The sequence below is a fragment of the Tympanuchus pallidicinctus genome, unplaced genomic scaffold (genome assembly GCF_026119805.1).
Source record: "Tympanuchus pallidicinctus isolate F22 unplaced genomic scaffold, pur_lepc_1.0 scaffold4, whole genome shotgun sequence".
Classification (NCBI taxonomy): domain Eukaryota; kingdom Metazoa; phylum Chordata; class Aves; order Galliformes; family Phasianidae; genus Tympanuchus; species Tympanuchus pallidicinctus.
In genome coordinates this window covers 42555297-42576147 of record NW_026294758.1, presented here as the reverse complement: position 1 = coordinate 42576147, position 20851 = coordinate 42555297, and the positions used below count along the sequence as shown (strand labels likewise).

General features: G+C 41.2%; 1 protein-coding gene across 1 annotated transcript in view; it reads right to left on the bottom strand.

Moving 5' to 3' along the window:
• The window catches only part of TTC39B (tetratricopeptide repeat domain 39B), an 85913-nt gene that overhangs the window by 9988 nt on the left and 55074 nt on the right, over positions 1-20851 (bottom strand). Inside the window, exons 7-16 of the mRNA XM_052701117.1 lie at positions 17551-17615; positions 17274-17379; positions 15813-15878; positions 14181-14289; positions 13233-13300; positions 13086-13145; positions 12608-12769; positions 11514-11605; positions 11066-11186; positions 9846-9957 (exon numbers count right to left, since the gene is read on the bottom strand). Coding sequence (XP_052557077.1) covers positions 9846-9957; positions 11066-11186; positions 11514-11605; positions 12608-12769; positions 13086-13145; positions 13233-13300; positions 14181-14289; positions 15813-15878; positions 17274-17379; positions 17551-17615 — 961 coding nt within the window. The remainder of the gene's footprint in view (positions 1-9845; positions 9958-11065; positions 11187-11513; positions 11606-12607; positions 12770-13085; positions 13146-13232; positions 13301-14180; positions 14290-15812; positions 15879-17273; positions 17380-17550; positions 17616-20851) is intronic.

The window sequence follows — 20851 nt, the reverse complement described above, 5'->3', positions numbered from 1 at the left end:
CATGAATTGGCATCAGCTAAAGACTTCTAACACATGTAACATCTACAGCAGAAAGGAAAGTGCTGGCAGAACCCCCTCAGCACCAGCCAGAAATGTGAAAAGCACAAGATTTATTTCTGCATAATTATTAGGATGCGTTATGCGGCAATAGAAATTCAATAAATCATCTTTATTAGCATTAACTCTAACAATTAAAAAGGTTCACTATTAGAGTATGACATTTGGAAAACTCAAGAAAGCTTTATGCTGAATAGGACTAAAAATATCAGACAAAATGAGTTGTGGCAAAGTGGTATGGAAATATAAATGTGTATTGTTCGTCTTTTTTTTTTTTTCTTTTTTTTTTTTTTTTGCCTTGGTTTATAGCATTTGCTAGGTGTAGGGAAGGAAAAGAAAGAAAACACATATGGATAGACAGATGGCTGCACATACATTAACAATTCAAGAAGCAAAACATCCTCCCTCCACATCATGTTGTTTACAACTAATTACCAGCTCTCTGAGGTCACGTTAATTTTTTTTTTCTTTAATAGTCTGCCAAAACATCCTACAAAAGTAGTTCTGAAATATGTGAGACAAGAGTATGTTAGGATTTGGGGGAGTGCTTTTGCACTGTACTCCAGCTTACTTCTGTGTTTAAACTCAGAAAGTCTTGATAGATAACAATCAACAGACTGTGCTTTTAGTGACAGGTAGAAAAAGATGGCTGCATTCCTCTAGCCTGTTTTACTAGTGTTAGATTCGTGTGGTTATCTCCCAAAGAGCTAATTCCTCAAAACTATTAGGACTGAGATTGATATCAGTAAAATCCAGCCGCTCTTTATTTATGTTTTTTCCAACTAACATCTCCCTGGTATGTCCCACAGGAAAAAAAGACAGTAAGCCAAAACACTGCAACAGGAACAGTAAGTGCAGAGTCCAATTAAACATGGATGACCTTGGCAATATATTTGGAAGACCATCTTCCTTCAGTTCTCTGTACTGCAGGAAATACTGCCATTATTTTATGGCAATATAACTACAAAATGATTATTTCTTAATGTTAACAATTCTCTTTTTTATATACTTATTTAGAAATGACAAAAATGCTGAAAAATCCTGAGAAAAAATGTAATTTCTGAAGCGTTCCATCCCATTCCATCTGTCATCTCTATTTTGAGCTCTATACAACCATTTTTCAGTCACTGACAGATTCCTTGCTGTGCCCATTCACACGAAGCAAATGCAGTAACAGCTCTCTCTGAGAAGCATCAATCCCTAAATGACCTCTGTGTATAATTAACCTACTTTTTTTTTTTAACAGCACCTTAGCGATCCTTTTAAGCTTTCTACTACTGACAGCTGTCTCTTAAAATAATGCTGTATCCACGCCTCACTCTGCTAATAGCCTTACACACTTTCTTTGGATCTCAACTCAGTGGCAGCAATTCTGGTAATCAGTGTCTTTATTTTGTCTGACTCTTTATCATTAAAAGTTTATCAGGCTCAAAGAGAGAAATTCCAGAACAAAATCGTACTTCACTGCAGTTATTACTACAAAAGACAAATAAAATGTAAAAATAAATATGCTTCAGAATTACATCTTACTTGTAAACTGCTTGTTTCTATTAGAAGAACATACTGTTTTTACAGAAAAATACTATTTGAAAGCACCAGTAATTTATTTATTTTAGCTGCTGTTAACAACGGATTCCAAGTGATGAATAAACATTTTATGCCACCGTCTAAAACCACAGCATTACTATTTAGTCTAAGCAAGATGTAATTCAGATTTTTATAATATTCATTGCACACATACTCGTTTACTTTTTGGACACTCATTTTTACAAGAATTAATCTCCATCTGAACGCTATAGATAAATAGCTCAGCTTATTTTTTATGTGACAGCAACTCAGAAAAGAACCTCTAGATACACAGTCTGATTTCTTTGGACTTCTTGGTTTATTTGCTTGGACAGGGTAACTAAGTTCATTTTCCTATGCAGGAAGTTCTCACGCAGAAAGCAGCCTTATTCTTAATGACTTACTCACTTAAGGCATATCCATTTATCCTCACTCATGTTTTACCCTACCATTCGGTTGTTAAAAAGGAAGTCACACCAGTGTTTCGAAGAAAATTAAAACAACAAACAAGACCATTCTGTTTCTCCTCCAGCCTCTGCTTTTATGGATACGTAGATCCTAAAACACCAATCAGCTGCTTTCTGCTTCAACAAGACCTCACCTGTTTCTTTAGATATAAGTATCTTCTATACCCCTAATCATCTAATTCATTTCTATTTCAGTGCTACTGCAACTGTTTTACTGTTTCTTTAATGGTGGCATCTTGCACATATCTGCCAACGAATTTGACAGGAAATTGACTTCACTGCTCTAAATTGACTAGATACTTACAGCATAGATCTCTGCATGAAACACCTCTGGATTCTCAACAGCTTCTGCCAGAACTCTTTCCGCAAAATTCAGAGCAGCATAACTTTATCTGCAGATGTCTTGCTTTTTGAATCATCGAATCACAAGGTTGGAATGGACCCACAAGATCATCATCAGCTTCACCAGTGCTGAGCACAGGCTGATGATTGCCTCCCTACTCCTGCTGACCTCACTATTTCTAACGCAGGCCAGGATGGCATTGGGCCTCTTGGCTTCCTGGGCACACTGTCGGCTCATTTTTAGCCAAGATCAACCAACACCCCCAGGTCCCTTTCCTCTTCACAGTCATCCAGCCACTCATCCCCAAGCCTGTAGCGCTGCGTGGGGTTCTTGTGGCCAAAGTGCAGGACCCTGCACTTGGCCTTGTTGAACCTCATCCCATTCACCTCAGCCCCACGATCCAGCTTATCTTGATCCCTTCAAAGGGCCTCCGTACCCTCAGGCAGATCGACATCACCTCCCAACTTGGTGTCATCTGCAAACTTACTGAGGGTACACTCAATCTCCTCATCTAGTTCATCAGTAAAGATTAAACAAGACAGGCCCGAGTACCAAACCCTGGGGGACACCACTTGTAACGCATAGCCAGCAGGACTTAGCTCCATTCACTCGTTGGGCACAGCCCTCTAGCCAGTTCCTTGTGTAAAGAAGAGTATGCCTGTCCAGGCCATGGGCAGCCAGTTTCCCCAGGAGAATACCGTGAGAGACCGTGTCAAAGGCTTTGCTGAAGACTACATCAACAGCCTTCCCCTCATCTACCAGTCTGGTCACCCAGTCATAGAAGGAGATGAGGTTGGTCAAGCACGACCTGCCTTTCGTGAACCTGTGCTGGGCCTGATCCCCTGGGTGCCTCGGACGTGCTGTGTGATCTCACCCAAGGTGATTTGCCCCATAAATTTCCCTGGTACCGAGGTCAGGCTGACAGGCCTGTAGTTCCCTGGATCCTCCTTAAAGCCCTTCTTGTAGATGGGAGTCACACTGGCAAGCCTCCAACCCTCCTGGACCTCTCCAGATAACCAGCGCTGGTAGATGGCTGAGAGCAGCTCGGCAATCATCCTTGCCAGCTCCTTCAGCACCCTAGGATGGAGCCTGTCTGATCCAATGGACTTGTGACAATCCAGACGGAGGAGGAGCTGTCTGTCTCTACCTGAATCACCAGGGGCATATTCTGAGTAGCATTCCAGACTTCCAGATCAGAGTGTAGATAAGGGACCCCTGCAACAAGCATCCGGAACAGGTCAGAGTCCGGCCTCTTGAAGTTCAAGGTAGCAGTTTTGCTAGTCCCCCTTCTGGCATCTCCAAGAAGAGAGAATTCTACAGTTTCATGGTCGGTCTGCCCAAGACAATCCCCAACCTTCACATCTCCCACAAGTCCTTCTCTGTTAGTGAAGAGCAGGTCTAGCAGGGCACCACCCCTGGCAGGCTCTGGTACCAGCTGCGTAAGGAAGCTATCTTCCACACACTCTAGAAACCTCTTTGACTGCTTCCTCTGCTCTGTATTATATTTCCAACATACAACAGGGAAGTTGAAGTCTGGTGATTGTGGAACTTCCACAAGTTGCTCATAGAATGTCTCATCCATCTCTTCATCCTGATTAAGTGGTTTATAACAGACCTCCAGCCAGATGTCACTCTTACGGGCCTTCCCCGTGATTCGTACCCATAGACACTCAAGTTCTCAAATTCATAACCCCAAGCTCTTCAACATCAAAACAGTCTTTAATATATAAAGGGCCACACCACCACGCTTCCTTCCTTGTCTTCCCTTCTGAAGAGCTTATAGCCATCCATCACAGTTCTCCAGTCATTGGAGTGGTCCCAGCATGTTTCAGTGATACTACCTAGGTCATAGTTAGCCTGCCGCAAAATCGCTTCCAGTTCCTCCTGCTTGTTGCCCATGCTGTGTGCATTGGAGTAGGTGCAAACTCCAACTGAGTCACCTGCCTCACCCGCAGCTCGAGCATTGTTCCCCTAGGCTCTCTCTCTGGTGAGCCTCTGGTAAGTCTCCTTCCCCCGTTGTAGCTAGTTTAAAGCTCTTTCAATAAGCCCCGCTAACTCCTGCACTAGGATTTGTTTCCCACGTTGAGACAGGTGGGTTCCATGCACAGGCCAGGGACCACGTCAACTGCCCCATGATCAAAGAACCCAAAGTTTCTGCCTCAACACCAGCCTCTGAGCCAAGTGTTGGATTCAGGGTGACATTAGACATGCAGGCAGATTCCTTGGGAAATGTAGAGATCAAATGGAAGAGACTAGCTCTTCTGGGAAGACAAATCATTAGAATATGGACTTCCAGTGCTGCCATCTCAGAGGGGCCCTCAAAACAAGATGGAGGCCAGCACGAAGCGTGTGCAGGCACGGGGTTGGCAGGAGGAGGCAGTGTTCCACCCAGGCTCCACCTCATAGTGCGTCCAGGTTCCAGGGGTGAGTGGGCAGCACTGTAATGTCAGCACAGCTGAACTCTGAGTTCAGAGGGGTGGTCCCACCTCTGCTATTGCGGTCGTGACCAGCGCTTAGCGATGGTTGACAGCAGCTCTCTCTTTGTCCCTGTCACCCTTGTCCTTCTCTACGGCCTCATGTTCCTGGCAACCGGAATCTCCCTGCTCACTGTGATCCGACACCTAAAGGTAGGGGAGATATGAGGGTGGGGGTGACTTGTGGCTGGGGGACTCGTGGCTGGGTGAATCCCGGTCAAGCCTTGGGACATCTCAGGAGTGTAACTGTGCCATGTCCATGTGCCCACAGGCTGGCAGACGACGCCTGCGGTGGAGGAAATGGTGGCGGCGAGCAGCGGCACCAGAGCCAGGTGAGCCCTCTGAGGGTCAGCCTGAGCCCCAGGCATCCATTTCCCAGGAGCATCCGTCCCCAGGCAGGGCCTAGCCTCTGGGAGCAGCTGAGCCGCGGCCCAGGACGTGGCACAGTGCAGCCTGGCCAGATGGGCCCACGGCATGGGCGTGCAAACTTCTGGCTTCCCCGGGCTGTGGTGGGTGTGTGCTTAGGGCCGGGCTGGGCCTCTCTGCAGGGCAGAGCTGCAGGTGACATCGGGCTGAAGCCAGGCTGCAGTGACAGCTGTGCCAGGCTGCATGAGGCCCGCAGGCCGCAGATTGGACATGGCTGACCCAGAGCATCCCCCGAGTCCCCAGCCCACCGTGGCTCAGGATTTCTCCCTGTTTTGCAGGTGCTGAGAGACGGGCAGCCAGACACAGCAGCTCCCAGTGCGAGCCACTGCGCCCCTGCAGGAAGGCCGACCAGGAGCTCCAGCAGCTGGTCCTGTCAGGGCTGCCTGGGTGCAAGGCTGTGCTGGGCCCTGACTTCTGGCAGGCGGCCTGGAGGGACCTGGAAGAACTGATGAAGCAGAACAGCCTGTTGTGCCACTGTTGCAGCTCCTCTGAGGTTCGATGCTATCCCAGAGAAGGCTATGACCACTCCTTGACTGCCTGGCAGAGCACCAACAGAGCCGGTGCCAGTTTGCACCCCTGGACCCGTGTGGAGTGCTGGAGCCCACAAAGCCCTGAGCATGCACGGAAAAGCCTGAAAGTGCACCTGGGGGCCCTGCACAAACGGCTCTTGCTCTCCCAGATGCAGGCAAGGTGAAGGCAATGCTGCTCTGTCCTGCCCAAACTCATCAAGCCAGGGCAGACTCAGCCCCTGCTGCAGCACCGTCTGAGCCCCTTGCTGCAGACCAAGGGTGACTGCACAGCAGGCAACATTCTTAAGAAGCAAGAGCTGAAATAGTGGGAGGGCCCCAACCCTACTGAGATCTTCCAGAACCCACTGGTGCCATGCCCCCCACTGCTTCTGCTTCCCCAGAATATAGGTCCTTCTGAGAATCTCATTGAGTTTGTTCCCTATTTCCAGGGCCAGGTTGAGGCACAGGGGCATCCCAGTAAGAGGCAGCAGCACCACCAGGGCCAGCCTGAGGAGTCAGCAAAGATTCTTTTGCCTCTGTGCGCAGCACCTAAGGAGACAGAATGTCCAGCAGCTAGAGCAGCACTTCCTGGCCCAGCCAAAGCAGCACAGCTAAACAACAGCAGCAGTCAAACGGGCACCTCAGACCTGGATGTGGCTGACATTAAAGCTATCAGGGCAGTGCCAAAACTGCAGGTCAATCAATTCAATCAGGTGACTTGCGGGAAGCTCTCCATGCACACAGACAGAAAATGCCTGGACCTAAAGTTTCAACTCTCCCTTGCGACAGTGCAGAAGTCCACAGAACCTCTGCAACACCTACCGCCAACACAGGATGCCCCGCTCTCCACACCCAAGACAAAGTGCCCCCTCCATCCTGACCAGGTCAGGAGGCAGCAGTGTAGGGCCAAGGCACCAGGATCCTGCCTGGTGCCCACGTACTTCCACAACTGCGAGGCTCAGTTCCTGACCGAGGAGGAGCGTGAGACCCTGGAGCTGCACATCCGCTCTCTGAAGCTGAACCACCTTGGCCTCATTTCAGGCCGCCCACTGCAGCCAGCAGTGTCCTGGGAGAAACAGTCCACCAGCACATATGTGACTGCACCATCTGGGGCAGACTGGATTAAGGCAGGCCCCAAAAGACACAAGTGGTGTCCCCGGTAGAAGAAGTGCCCTAGGAGAAGCAAGAGCAGCTGGAGCACCAAAGCAGAAGGCAGCAGCCCTCCACCGGGCAGTGTAACGTTCTGTGGAGCACAAAAGAGTATCACCACCTGACACAGCTCATCATCACAGCCCTGCAGTGACCCTGTCTGTGGCTCCAAGAAATCGTGCCACTCGCACCATGCCCAGGATGCTGCTGCCATACCAACTGACAAGAAGGTCTACGTAGTCTGGGCGAAGATGTGCTCGATGCCCTAAACGTCTGTCTCTAAGCCCATCCATCTTGCTTGTAAGAAGAGGAAGGGCCAGGCTCAGCAGTGCCTCTTCTCTTTAAAAAAATCTGTATTTTTTTAAATAAACAAGCTTATTTACTTGTGCCACCAAGACGGGAGCTGTGCCCTTTTCACCTGCCAGCACTAGTCACCCACACTGCTCCTCCCCAGAGCTGCTCTGGGGGTCCAGCCAGGAGGCTGCTGTCCTAGAGGCTGAGCAGTGCTGAGACAAATTTGAATCACAGATCATAGAATCACAAGGTTGGAAAGGACCTACAAGATCACCTAGTCCAACCGTCCTCCCATCACCAATGCTGCCACAAGCTACTAAACCATACCTCGTAGCTCCTCATCCAGGTGCCTCTTCAACACTGCCAGGGACAGTGACTCCACCACTTCCCTGGGCAGCCATTCCAGTGCCTGACCACTCACTCAGAGAAAAAGCTTTTCCTTATGTCTAATCTAAATCTGCTCTGGTACCCCATTTTTAAAAAGGGTAAAAAGAATGACTCCATGTACTACCAACATGTCAGTCTCACCTCTGTGCCAAGGAAGATGGTGGAGCAGATCCTCCTGGATGGCATGCTTAAGCCACACGGAAGGCAGTGAGTTTATATGGGAGAACCAGCACGGCCTCACCAAGGGCAAATCCTGCTTGACCAACCTGGTGGCCAACTTGTTGTCAATTCCTCGGGTCGTGTTAGTTACCTGGGAGAAGAGGCCAAACCCCTCCTCATCACAGCCTCCCTTGAGGAATTTGTAGCCTACAATGAGGTCTCCCCTGAGCCTCCTCTTCTATAGTCTACACAATCCCAGCTCCCTCAGCTGCTCCTCATAACACTTGTGCTCACCAGTTTTATTTCCACGTTCCAGAGCCTTCATGTCTTTCTTGTATTGAAGTTCCCAAAACTGAACACAGAACTCAAGATGCGGCTTCACCAGTGCTGAGCACAGGCTGATGATTGCCTCCCTACTCCTGCTGACCTCACTATTTCTAACGCAGGCCAGGATGGCATTGGGCCTCTTGGCCACCTGGGCACACTGTTGGCTCACATTTAGCCAAGCATCAACCAACACCCCCAGGTCCCTTTCCTCTTCACAGTCATCCAGCCACTCATCCCCAAGCCTGTAGCGCTGCGTGGGGTTCTTGTGGCCAAAGTGCAGGACCCTGCACTTGGCCTTGTTGAACCTCATCCCATTCACCTCAGCCCAGAGATCCAGCTTATCTAGATCCCTCTGAAAGGCTTTCCTACCCTCAGGAAAATCAACAATACTTCCCAACTTGGTGTCATCTGCAAACTTACTGAGGGTACAAACATTTTGTTATGTCTTTATTTCAATGAGGCAACAAAAGAGGAAAAGAAAAGAGAACCTCACCTTCCACAGCAGTCTATTGGTCATGTTTGCTTATTTGAAGACGAAATATTTAAGCACGAGACAGGGTACTATATTCCACATTATTTTGTATTTAGCTTGTGTGTTAGAATGTCTCTCTTTTCTTATATATCTTTGGAATAAAATAAAGCTGTAACATTCGGATACTATTAATATCAGTCCCTAGTTTTGGTGTGCACTCACTTCTATTCTTTTCTTTACTAGCAAGGATATTTAATTGCTTCCTTTCCTCAGCTTGTACAAACACCTCACACTGTACCTTCCCTACAGAATAGAGCTCAGGGGAACATTCATAATGGTGGAGTTTGAAATTCAATTTCCAAGGGTTTTGGCTTTACAGGAATACTATGCTTTAGGAAGAGTTATTCTGGACAATTTTTAAACAGGTATTTTTATCTGCTAGTAAAAAACTGAAAGGGTTTTGGTACTGTCCAGCCAAAGAACATTAGTATTACTGATGTACACAACTGACACCTCATTCAGCAATTCGTAAACTCTTCTCACAGAACTACTGACACATTATGTAATTACATCTTTTAACGATGTGGGAAAACTAACTTGCCACACTGGTAATAGGTATGATTACAATCTGACTACAAAACAAACTGTTTTTGTGAATTACCATTATGGAAAAAACCTAACATTTATTCATCTTAGAAGAACTTATAGGAGAAGTCTACTGAGAAGCTTACATAACAGGAAACAGCAGCAATCTAATAAAGCCTGAATTAAGGAAGAGCAAATAAGGCAAATGTTTCACTTTAACATAAGTTTAAAAAATAGTAGCAAAATACACTCATGCACAATACTTTAGCATTTCTTTTATACATTTTACATTTATGCATTACTCAATATACAGTTGTAGTGTGGTATAATCTGGTTCAGTAACAGTACTTTCAGACATTTAAGTCCTAGGAAGACTATGTTAAGTCTTGTAAGTAATGGCCTCAAATTCTTGACTTTCCTATATTCTACTCTAGCATTAATCAAACTTGATGAAGGACATATCACGAACCACTATTAAACATTCAAGCAGCTCCAAAATCTCAATGCTCAGATTTAAATGCATGTTGTGTAAGACAGAACTTACCTCACAGAATGCTAGTAAAATGGAAGCAAAGAAAAATGTCAATGTTTCGTACCAGCATATTAACATCATCTTGATCAACTACTTACTAGTCTCATTTTTTAGAGCAGTTTCTTCTTTTTCAATTGTTACCAATAAATTTTCAGTGAGATCTGCTCTTTTGCCCACAATTGCAAAGCCATTCCAGACGTACATCATTTCCTGACAAAAAAATAAACAAGACAATCTCATGAAATTGCACATACACTTAACTAAAGAGAATACACTGGGGGAATGTTATGGAACATTTTGAAAACATGAAAATACTGCCTACAAAAACTTGTTTTAAACAATATGAAAGGTTTCAAAGTTTGTCACTGTTAAGAAGCCCAAGAATAGAAGTAATCGTGTTACTTCAAATAAGCACTCGAGAATGTGTAATGGACATTTCATCAGGTACATATACATTTTCAAAGGCAATCATAGGCTCTATCTTCCATGTAGAGCAACAGTAGATAAAATTTTCCCTGTGGTTCTAATACATAAATACATCATAATATATGTATCCAGCAACTGCATCTAATATATTCCTCCAAATCTTATTTAGAATTAAGCATCAAGCAAATCCTATCAAAAAGCTCCCCCGATGCTTCAGTAAGCAATATGGTTGTTTAGATGCATTAAAGTGTGATGTGATAAAAATTGAAAAGAACGAGAGAACAGTTATGCAGGTTTCATTCTAGCCAAAAATAATATTTGCTTTCATGACAAAGTTCAGTATACAGTACAGTTTGGTTTATTTGCATTGTAATTACATCTGTGAAATACAAAACAATGTCATTTTGAAGCAGATACAATACACCACTCAAATATTTCTGCTTATATTTCTGCTGTAACTATGTGGTTTTTCAGATGGTGTCTGGTGTTAAGAAACACCAACTTACTAGAATTGTCATCAGCTGTAAATCACAGAATCACAGAATGGCCTGGGTTGAAAAGGACCACAGTGATCATCTAGTTTCAACCCCCTGCTATGTGCAGGGCCGCCAATCACTGGACCAGGCTGCCCAGAGCCACATCCAGCCTGGCCTTGTGGAAAATCTGATTTGGTTTTGAACTGCCATTAGTACATTTTACAAAAATCCCAAGGCCACTCCATTTGCATGAATGCCAATAATTACTTGGAAAAAAAGTTTAAAATGTAATTATCAAATACATATTACCTGATAAAATGTAAGAAATTATATTAGAAATTATACTCCTTTTCTTCCCCACAATTTTTCTCCATTTCTTCATTTAAAATGGACAAAAAGAAAGCAAGTATAATTACCAAGGCAGGTAATATCAGCTTCACAGGTTGAGAACTTGCATAGCGTCGAGCTTTCCTTACTGCAAATTTTTCAGTTGGAATAGATTTTCCTGCAATTCTCTGTTTTAGACCATCCACTTGTCTAAGAGGAGACAAAAGAGAGCTCAGTTTAAGTAGTTTTCATTTCCTTTAGTCTCATGTAGTAAGATATTATATTTTTCTGGGAAGAATAACATCTTAACTGTGTGGTTTTCCACCACACAGTATGCTGATGCAAGATGTACGTTGCTAATAAATGCATTTTAAACAACGTGATGGTAAAAAGTAATGCAAAAAGTTGAAAAGTTGATGATAAAACATAGGGAGAAGGTGATACAAAACGAAGATATTCAAGTTGAAATTAGTTTGTGAGTGTGGAATTGGGATGGAATATAATGACTGAATATCTAATTATTTCATAAAAGTTTACCTGAACAAAGATACAATGTCCTCACCGGTACTTTTCAATTCATCCTCTGTAAGCATACATAAAATTGCTGCTTTTTGGAATACATATATTGCCTATTTCATAAACAAAAATCAACATATTACCACACTGATATGCTGTGTTCAATGAATACACTAAGAACTGAAATCTCTCGTCCACCCGAGAATTACTGGAAACCCTTCATGCTGCAGTGAAGTACTTCCAGTAATTCTCAGTTGGATAGAACTATTTATGTTTACCCATGCATTTATTATGTAGTTTAATTTTATTTTCAACATATTTATTGATATTCTTAATAAGTCAATATTAAAATCCTTCCTGCAAAAAGTGAGACAATTCACAATACAAATAACTGATAAAAAAAAGAAGTTAATGACAAACGAACTATTCTAATGAGTATTATCTGATCTGAGCACTACCTCAAGGGAAGTTTGACTTAGCACAGAGAAAAAGCAAACATCCATAATTCTATTTAAGACATTTTCACTTCACACAAAAGATACTATCACTGTTTTTTGTCATAAACAGGATGCATCCTCTTTTTCACCTACTATAAAAGAATTACCTAAAAAAGAAGAGATAAAAGATCTATCCAAAATTATTTGCACATTGTGCTTGGTTCCTACTCTGAGAGTAGTTTTAGAAGGATAAGATTGGCTGACCAGCTTTACTCAAAAGACTCAATTTCCGGAAGACTTTTTATTTCATGTCACAAAGCATGTGCTGACTAGACATGCCTTCATCTTTTTATAATTAATGAAAACACTGTTTCTTCAGCCAAGTTCTATTAGCTAATATTAGAATTCAATTAGAATTGCAATCAACAGTTTTTCTTTCCTGTTTTCTCCTCTCAACTGTGATGGGCGCTTCTGTTTTTACTGAGATTAACACACTGTTAAATGGTGCTAGTGCTTCTGTCCTTAACCACACAGTTCAACCTACAATTTGGTTGCACTGTCCCTTTACTCACAGATTTAAGAAGAAAGGAGAAATTAAACTTATTTTGCACAGCAAAATGCAAATGTAACTATGAGTGGCTATTGGAATATCATATTAATGTCCACCTGACCATTTACCTTAGACCACCTGCTCTCTTTGCTCAGCAGGTCTGCATACCGATATGCCTGCAGCCAGTTCTGCTGGAAGGTGTAACACCACATCAGTTCCCAGTAACAGAGATGATGAATCTGCTTCCACTCTTGCTGGGCTGCTATGCAGTCTTGGAATGTTAACTGCGCCTAGGATTTAGGTAAGTAGGAATAACAAAAACTTGTTCAGTTACAGTTCCATGATAGAGATGCATCTAATTACATAGAAAATTCTTCTGCAGCACCCAAATAAAGAACAATCAACTTCAACAATCACATAATCTTCCCCCTCAGTTTATCTTAAAGTAAGACTTGCAATCAATACTGACACTAGATGTCAACAGGGAAAACAACATAATTACTATTTCCAGTATACTTTGAGATGAATCATACCTAATTTTTTTTTGCACAAAACACAGCTGTACACTTAACAAGTAAAAACCTTAAAAAGCAAAAATTGATTTACCTTTTCAAAATTTCCTTTCAGCGTATCTATTCTGGCAGCATAGAACAGTATAATGGAACCCTTGAAAGGAGAGGTGAAAAATACTTAGTTATTACTTTAAGCTTACGGAAATATATTACTGTTACAAAATCTGTTGAGAATACACACATTTGGAAATTTTTGGAGGTAGGGTTCAAGGAGACTGTCTGCTTCCTGAAGATTGGTGTCCCCTGTACCTAGAAAACATAATAAATCAACTTCAGTTTACCTACAGAAAATATGATAAAGGACTTTAACACATGAAAAATTACATTTCCAAAACATATTATGACACACGTATAGATTAACGAATGACCAGTTTTATTCAAAAGCAGAAATATCATTAGATCATATTATGTGTCTATAAAAATCAATTCTTGTCTGGTAAGAACTAATGGCTTTTAGTATAGAAAATGTTTGTAGGCAGAAGATAAAATATATTAACCTTAAAACTATTCCATTATAAATTTCTTTTATATTTTCAAGTCCCTTTGATTGTTTTAACAAGTAAAGAAAACAATGTCTAGCCACCCTCTTTCCTAGTTTTAAACTCAATAACAAAGCATGGGTGATACTAGAAGAAATGAAGTTCATCTTAATTTCCTAATTAGCCTAAAGGACAAGGGCAGAAAGTAAAGAACATAAACAAGTCTGTTAAAGATGCATATACAATTAAAAGTAACTTGTAGGCCCATGTGGCAGAAGAATAATTCTCTCTATGTTTGATCTTCCAAGAAAATTATTTAGGAGTACAGACCTCATTCCTGAGATGGCTTTCACTATACCTGATGTTCATATATGGAAAAGGACTTGTCAGAAATTAAAAGTGTTCTACGAAATTCTGCTGTTACAATTGAAGGACTTCTTCAAACAGAACCTGATGTCAGTGTAATACAGCATCTGTCTAACTACTTCTTGGAGCATAGCTTTGTCAGAGAGATCAGTTTCAGAATGTAATGAGTTACACAGAAATCTCCTCTTACAAAACTAATAGCCCCAGATTCTAAATTCAGTTCAAATAGCAGAATGTCTGTCACAATGTGTAATATGACTGAAGAGCTACACAGTGGGTCTCACCAAGGATTAAGGAGACATAAGTATGATAAACCAACAGAGTAAAAGTACACAGAATGGCTCTCAAACTGCTGCCAGATGCTCCTTCCCACAGTTGATAGAGGCCCAGCTCCTAAGAAACATCACGAACACATGCAGAATTAGCTATCAGTATACACAGTTACTTTCAGTCATTTATAGATCACCCAAACCCCATTTTAAATATAAATATTTCATAATCTAGGACTTCATTATCTCAGATCCAACATAACATTCTACCAAAATACTTCTGACCTGCCAATCGCAGCTGGCCAAAAACAGCTTAAGTTAATGCTGAATAGAATTACGTATGAATTCCACAGACCATGCAGCTACACAGGCCTAAATCCCTTCCTCACTATTTTATTGATATGAGCCTTTTAGAATAATGATTTTAACACTGTGTTTTATAGAAACTTCTTTAGTGTTACTTTCAGACAAAAGTCTTCCTTCACAGAAGTCACTGGTTATTCTCAATTCTCTCCTGTCAAGTCAGCCACTAATTAGAGCTTCTGATCAAAATAACAGCTTTGCTAAGAAACCAACTTCTAGACAGTTTCCAGAAGCTACAATTTAATTTGTGAGTATTGAAAAAAACCAGGGACATTTACTTGGCTATTACATGTGAAACTTCTTTTTAACCATTTCAGCTTATGTCCATTACAGGACAGCTTGGTTCCTCTGGGGATTGTTAAGATGAGATAAGATTAGTAAGATTGATAAGATTGATAAGACTGATAAGATTGCTTAAGGGCAATAAGTCTTTAGAAGGTGATTTAAACAGTTTTTGGGGAAAAAAAAAAAAGTAATAAGTAAATTAAAATCAATGAACAGTAAAATAAAATTAAGGAGCTTTATTGCGTAACAATTGTTCAGCTTTCCTTTAAACTTCTATAAACTTTTCACTTACGGCACTAATATGTGCCGTGAAAATTCTCCAACATGCAGTACAATTTGAACAGGAAGCAAGAGAACAAATGCCTCTCTGCTGAAACCTAATTTTATATAAAATATACTAGTGGACAAGCTAGGAGGAATATGATCATATTCTCTCTGGCTTATGAACAACATGACACTTAATTCTGTGTAATTCTGTGGGTTTATTTGTTTTTTTGTTTGCTTCATTTCTTGAAGGTGGCAAAGGCAGTATTAAAGTGCTGCAGAATAATCAGAAGTTATAATTACAAATATTTCAGCCATGAGGAACAGAGGTACTGGGATTGCACAGCAAGACACTCGGAACTTCATTCTCCCAAAGGTAGGAGAAAGTGAAGAAAAGAAACGTAGAACAGTGACTCACTGAGCCAGAAAAAAAAAAAGAAAAAAAGAAGCTGATATTCTCCTTATAAGGATCAGGAAAAAGAAATGAAATTGTAACTTGAAAACCATCTCTAAAGCAAGCTCATGATTTTCCTTGATCAAGATTCAAAGATTCAGGTATCACCGTATCTGCTTTCATACTTGCATAATCTCTTCTACTTATTTTTTTTAAGAACACTGAAGTAATAATCAACAATGTATATCATTATATACCTAGTGTGAAATGCATGGTATTATATACACCAGGTCTTTACTTGGGAAAAGTCTAATTGGAAAAAGCAAATACAAATCCCATACCCTATTGCCAGAAAATCCAATAAACTCTAAAAATCGGAGGATCCTTGCTGGTAAAAGCGACAGCATCTGCAATACATTTCAAACAAGCGTAAGATAAAAAACTTACACACATTCACACAAACTGTGAAACTACTATAAACTACAGCTAGAATGCTAACTATTATATTGAATGCTCTTACATATCACTGAAAAAGTAAAATACACATGAACTCAAAAACAGACATGCATGATTAACAACATGCAATCAGTTTGCAGCTTAAGGAAAACTCGAACACTTGATGATCATCCAGCATGGAAACAGCAAGACAGAATCCATCTGTTCTTTTTCAGATAATGACTTTCCTGTCTTCAGCTGATCAGAACTGCTTGAAAATTTTGAGCCATGTGGAATAAGAGGCAAGTATTATCTATTTTGACAGTACGTATCAACAATTGTCATCTTCCTTTAATCCCAGTGAAATAATACAGTGGTATCCAAAAATTCCACTTTTTCGTACTTGGGAAGTATGGAACCAGCAGACTAGCCAGTCTATCTTTTCTAGAAATATTAGCTAATTTTGCCATATTACATGCACTTTCTAATTCTCCCATAACTGCAATCTCCACATTCTACACAAGAGAAAACTTTTAAAGATCACAACCACCTTTTCAAAAAATATTACAGGAAGGTCTATTTGAAGGTCAGTTTTTGTAAGCTCCATTCACTCTACTATATTCTGCCCAGAACAGACTTTTTCTTTTAAGCTTCTTGCTGAGAAGACTTCATGAAGTATAGGAGAGGTCAGAGTACTTGTGAAAGACATCTACCAGTTGCTTGGGTTTTAAAGACTGACAGGTGCAGAGAGACCTGAGTTCTTCTGACCATACTCAGAACTGGCCAGCTCCAGTCTGGAATGATACAGAAATTAAAATACCAGCAGAAATCAACTCTCACTGTTGTTGTGATAGATGTGAAAAGGCAATGTAGTAATTGCAAATAAAAACATCAGTGGATGCACCAGTCGTTTCTCATTCAAATCCAGTAAGCTACAGATTGTTCTTCTGAATTTGTGAATGGTCTACAGTAATTCACAGTGACAATTTACAGTATGTCAAAATAATGAAGCACAAGAATGACATGACGGGAGGGATAGAATAAAAGCATTCATTCCAGATATCTTACAACCAACCGTAGAAGCATCTTTAAAAGTCATGCTAGTCATATATAGGTAAGTATAGCTGCTTTCCATCTTAAGCATTGCATATGTTATTAAAATAGATAAAACAAAATTTAAAACAAATTAGCAGAAAAATCCTAGAAGACACAACGCAAAAAGCCGCTAAACTTTTCATGTTTCATAAAAGCTGTAAAACCTACAAACATGTTTTACTAACTTTTTAAAACTAGGATTACAGTATTATATATGTAAAGAATCCTACAGAATTACTGAAATGAATTTATGTAGTCTGAAAAAGTCATACCAGATTGAATGCTCCAATTCCAAGTTTTACCCCTCCTTCAAACTGGTGGTAAGTTTCAATTTTGCTTTTGTTCCCCTGAGTCATCTGTAGAACCTGATGACATTCTCTTTTGATGCACAAAAAAAGAGGAGAGATGAGAAACATGACTTAGAAAGTATACTGAATTTAATCAGTATCTTTTCTATAAAACAATCTTTTTTTTTTCGCCCTCCAGTTTGGAGGCATTTATTCGACTGCTTATACCAACACTGAATCTGAGTATTTTCCAATAGCTTACTTGTATATTTGGTAACTTGTCCTAATTTTGAGGCCACCTTTGATAAAGTTGATCATATTTTCATCCTGAAATACAAAATATTAATTGTACAAAAACACATATTTAGCTATACAAGTAACATACACAAACTTTCAGCAACATTTTACTTTATTTAGCACTTTACAGTCACTGGAAATATTAAAAATGTTTTTCAGTTAATAGAGTCATCTTTAAGACTAAAGTTAGCACATGCATTATGTTTTTATAGAAACATTCTTCTGTTGCATGTGATGAGCTTCAAAACCCAGAAGAAGGCAAAGTGAGCAGCTGTTTTTTGACTGAACTTCCAGCACGTATAAACAAAAAAGAAATCTCTCCACCAGGTGGTGCTGTAGGAATCTTTTAAAAAATTTTGGAATGATGATTCTGACACGCACAACCTCGCAGAAGATAAACCAAAAAAATCCCTAAGCAGATGAATTATGATTGCTAAACAACAGCTATTACATACACTACTCAACATACATGTTTATCATCCCTAAGAAAATCAGAGCCATGATCCACTAGCTATCAAAAATAAGTTCCTAAATAGCAAGATGGCCAACGATTCAGCAGGACAGATTTTTGTTTTTTTTCTCTTAGAATTAACATAGGAGGGAAACATGTGAAAGCATTTCAGAAATCCTGACTGAATATTCCAGGACAGCACATACGATGTTGACAGTAAATAAATAAATAAACACACATAAAAAGACTATCAGAATTAGGAACTAAAGGAAGTGCTGGTTCCATGGATGGACAACCATTTTGAAAATCAACTGTTCTGCCTGAAAGACTGAACACTTAAATGTGGGTATTTATTACAAGTATTCTTGCTACACCTCTTTCTAAATAACTACAATCTCACTGCCACCACCATCCTCAGACAAATGGAGGTCAGCCAGGGGGTAATGGAGTATGGCGGCAATCAGCAGATCAGGGTATTACAGCAAAGAACAAAGCAAATGAAACAACGGACAGCAAGTGCTGCTTCACAGAAGGAGTACACTTCCCCTAGAGGTATTTCACTTCATTCAGCCCCAAAGCTGATCTCCTTCAACAAGCACTTAAAAATTATCTTTGTGCTTAAAAACAAAATCAGAAAACAAATGAAAGAAAAAAAAAAAAAGGAAAAAAAAAAAAAAAGAGATTTGCTTCTCTTTCATTAGGAAAGGAAAGACTGCCATTCCACTCCTAATATTTCCTGACACTTCGGACCTAAGTATTCTATTAAGTGATATATAAAGCTGAGCTAAATTAACTATTTGGGTCAAATTGATCCTATACATTTGTGTCTCACTTCTTCCTCCTAGTTTATATCTGAAGGGATTATCGCCCCTCCTGAGAAACTGGCACTCTCAAATACCTCTCTGAAGTGCCTCTATACCAATGCATGCAGTGTGGGAAAAATTAGAGATCTGTGATTACAGAGACATGGTGGGATAGCTCATATGACTGAAATATTGTCATGAATGGCTACATGTTTTTTTTTTAGGAAAGACTGGCCAGGAAGAATTGGTGGTGTAGCTCATTTGTATACAGGAGAACACCAGGAATGTATGGAGCTCTGCCTAAGAGTGCATGATGAGCAGGTAAGGATTAAAGGAAAGACTTAACAAGGGTGACTTTGTTCTAAGTGTTTACTACAGAACACAGGATCAACACAAGGAAGTAAATCAGGCCTTTTACAATCAAAGGCCCTGGCCCCTCCCTTGTGAGGGACTTCAACCACCCCGACATCTGCAGAAGGAACAACACAGCAGGACACAAACAATCCATCAGGCTCCTGGAAAGCACTGGTGATATATTTCTGATAAAGGTGGTGGAGAAGCTAACAAGGAGAGGTGTGTTGCTGGACCTTGTTCTTACAAATAAAAAAGGACTGATTAGGGACATGAAAACTTCAGAGCAGCCATTGCTACAGTGACTATGAGATCATGGAGTTCATGATCCCGCAAGAAGGAAACTGAGCAATAAGTAAGACTGCAACCCTGGACTTCAGGAGGGCTAACTTTGACCTTTTCAGCAATCTTCCTAGAATTATCCCGTGGAAATAAGTTCTAGAAGGAAAAGGAAGCTGGTTAACATTTAAGGATCATTTCCTCCAAGCTCAAAAACAATGCACCCTGTGGCATGTGAACTTCAGCAAGGCTTTTGAAAGTGTCACTCAGGATCCTTATAGTTAAGTAGGCTGGACAAGTGAATGATGAGGTGGATTGAGAACAGGCTGAATAGAAGGTCACAAAGGACTGTGATCAATGGTTCAGAGTCTGGTCGGAGGCCTGGAGCTAGAAGTGTCCCCCACAGGTCAATATTGAGTCCAGAATTGTTCAGCATACTCATCAGAGACTTGGATGAAGGATGGGAGAAGCTGGAGTGCCTTCTCAGCAAGACTGATGATGATATAAGATTGCGTAGTGGCTGATAGTCCTGAAAGCTTTGCTGCCATTCAGAAAGATCTTGACAGTCTGAGATGGACAGAGAGGAACTTCCCAAAATTTAACAAAGGTGAGTACAAGGCCTTGCGCCTAGGCACCAGTACAAGCTGTGGGCTGACCTGCTAGAAAGTAGATCTGCAGAGAAGGATCTTGTACACCACTTATCCTGATGGATAAGTTAACTATGATCTAGAAATGTGCCTTTGTGGTCAAGACAGCCAATGGCATTCTGGGTTGTGTTAGGAAGAACACTGTCAGCAGACTGAAGGTGAGTAATCTTTCCCTCTATTCAATTTTGGTGAGGACGCAACTGTATTATTACAAACAGCACTGGGCTCCCCTGTACAAGAGAGACACAAAAGAGCTCTTTGAGTGAGACCAGTGAACAGCTATTAAACTGATTAAGAGACAAGAGCTTCTTTTTTATGAGGGAATGCTGAGAGCGGGACCTGCTTACTGGCTAGCCTGGAAAAGAGAAGGCTCTGAAGGGATCTGATCAATGCATACAAATAGCTAAGAGTAGGGATGAAGATGAGGAGACAAGCTCTTCTTGGGGGAGGAGAAAGCATGAATGAGGATGAGATGAAATAGGCTCATCCTACAAACTGAAATACAGGAAGTTTCAAGTGAACGTCATGAAAAACTTCTTTACTGTGGGGGTGACTGAGCACTGGAACAGGCTGTCCAGAGAGGCTGTGGAATCTCCTCTGAAGATATTTCAAAGCTACTGAGACACAATCACTGGTAATGTGCTGCTCTAGGGAACCCCGTCTGAGCAGGGATGTTGGACTAGATGGTCACCAGGGATCCTGTTTCCAATCAACCATTCTGTGATCTAAAATACA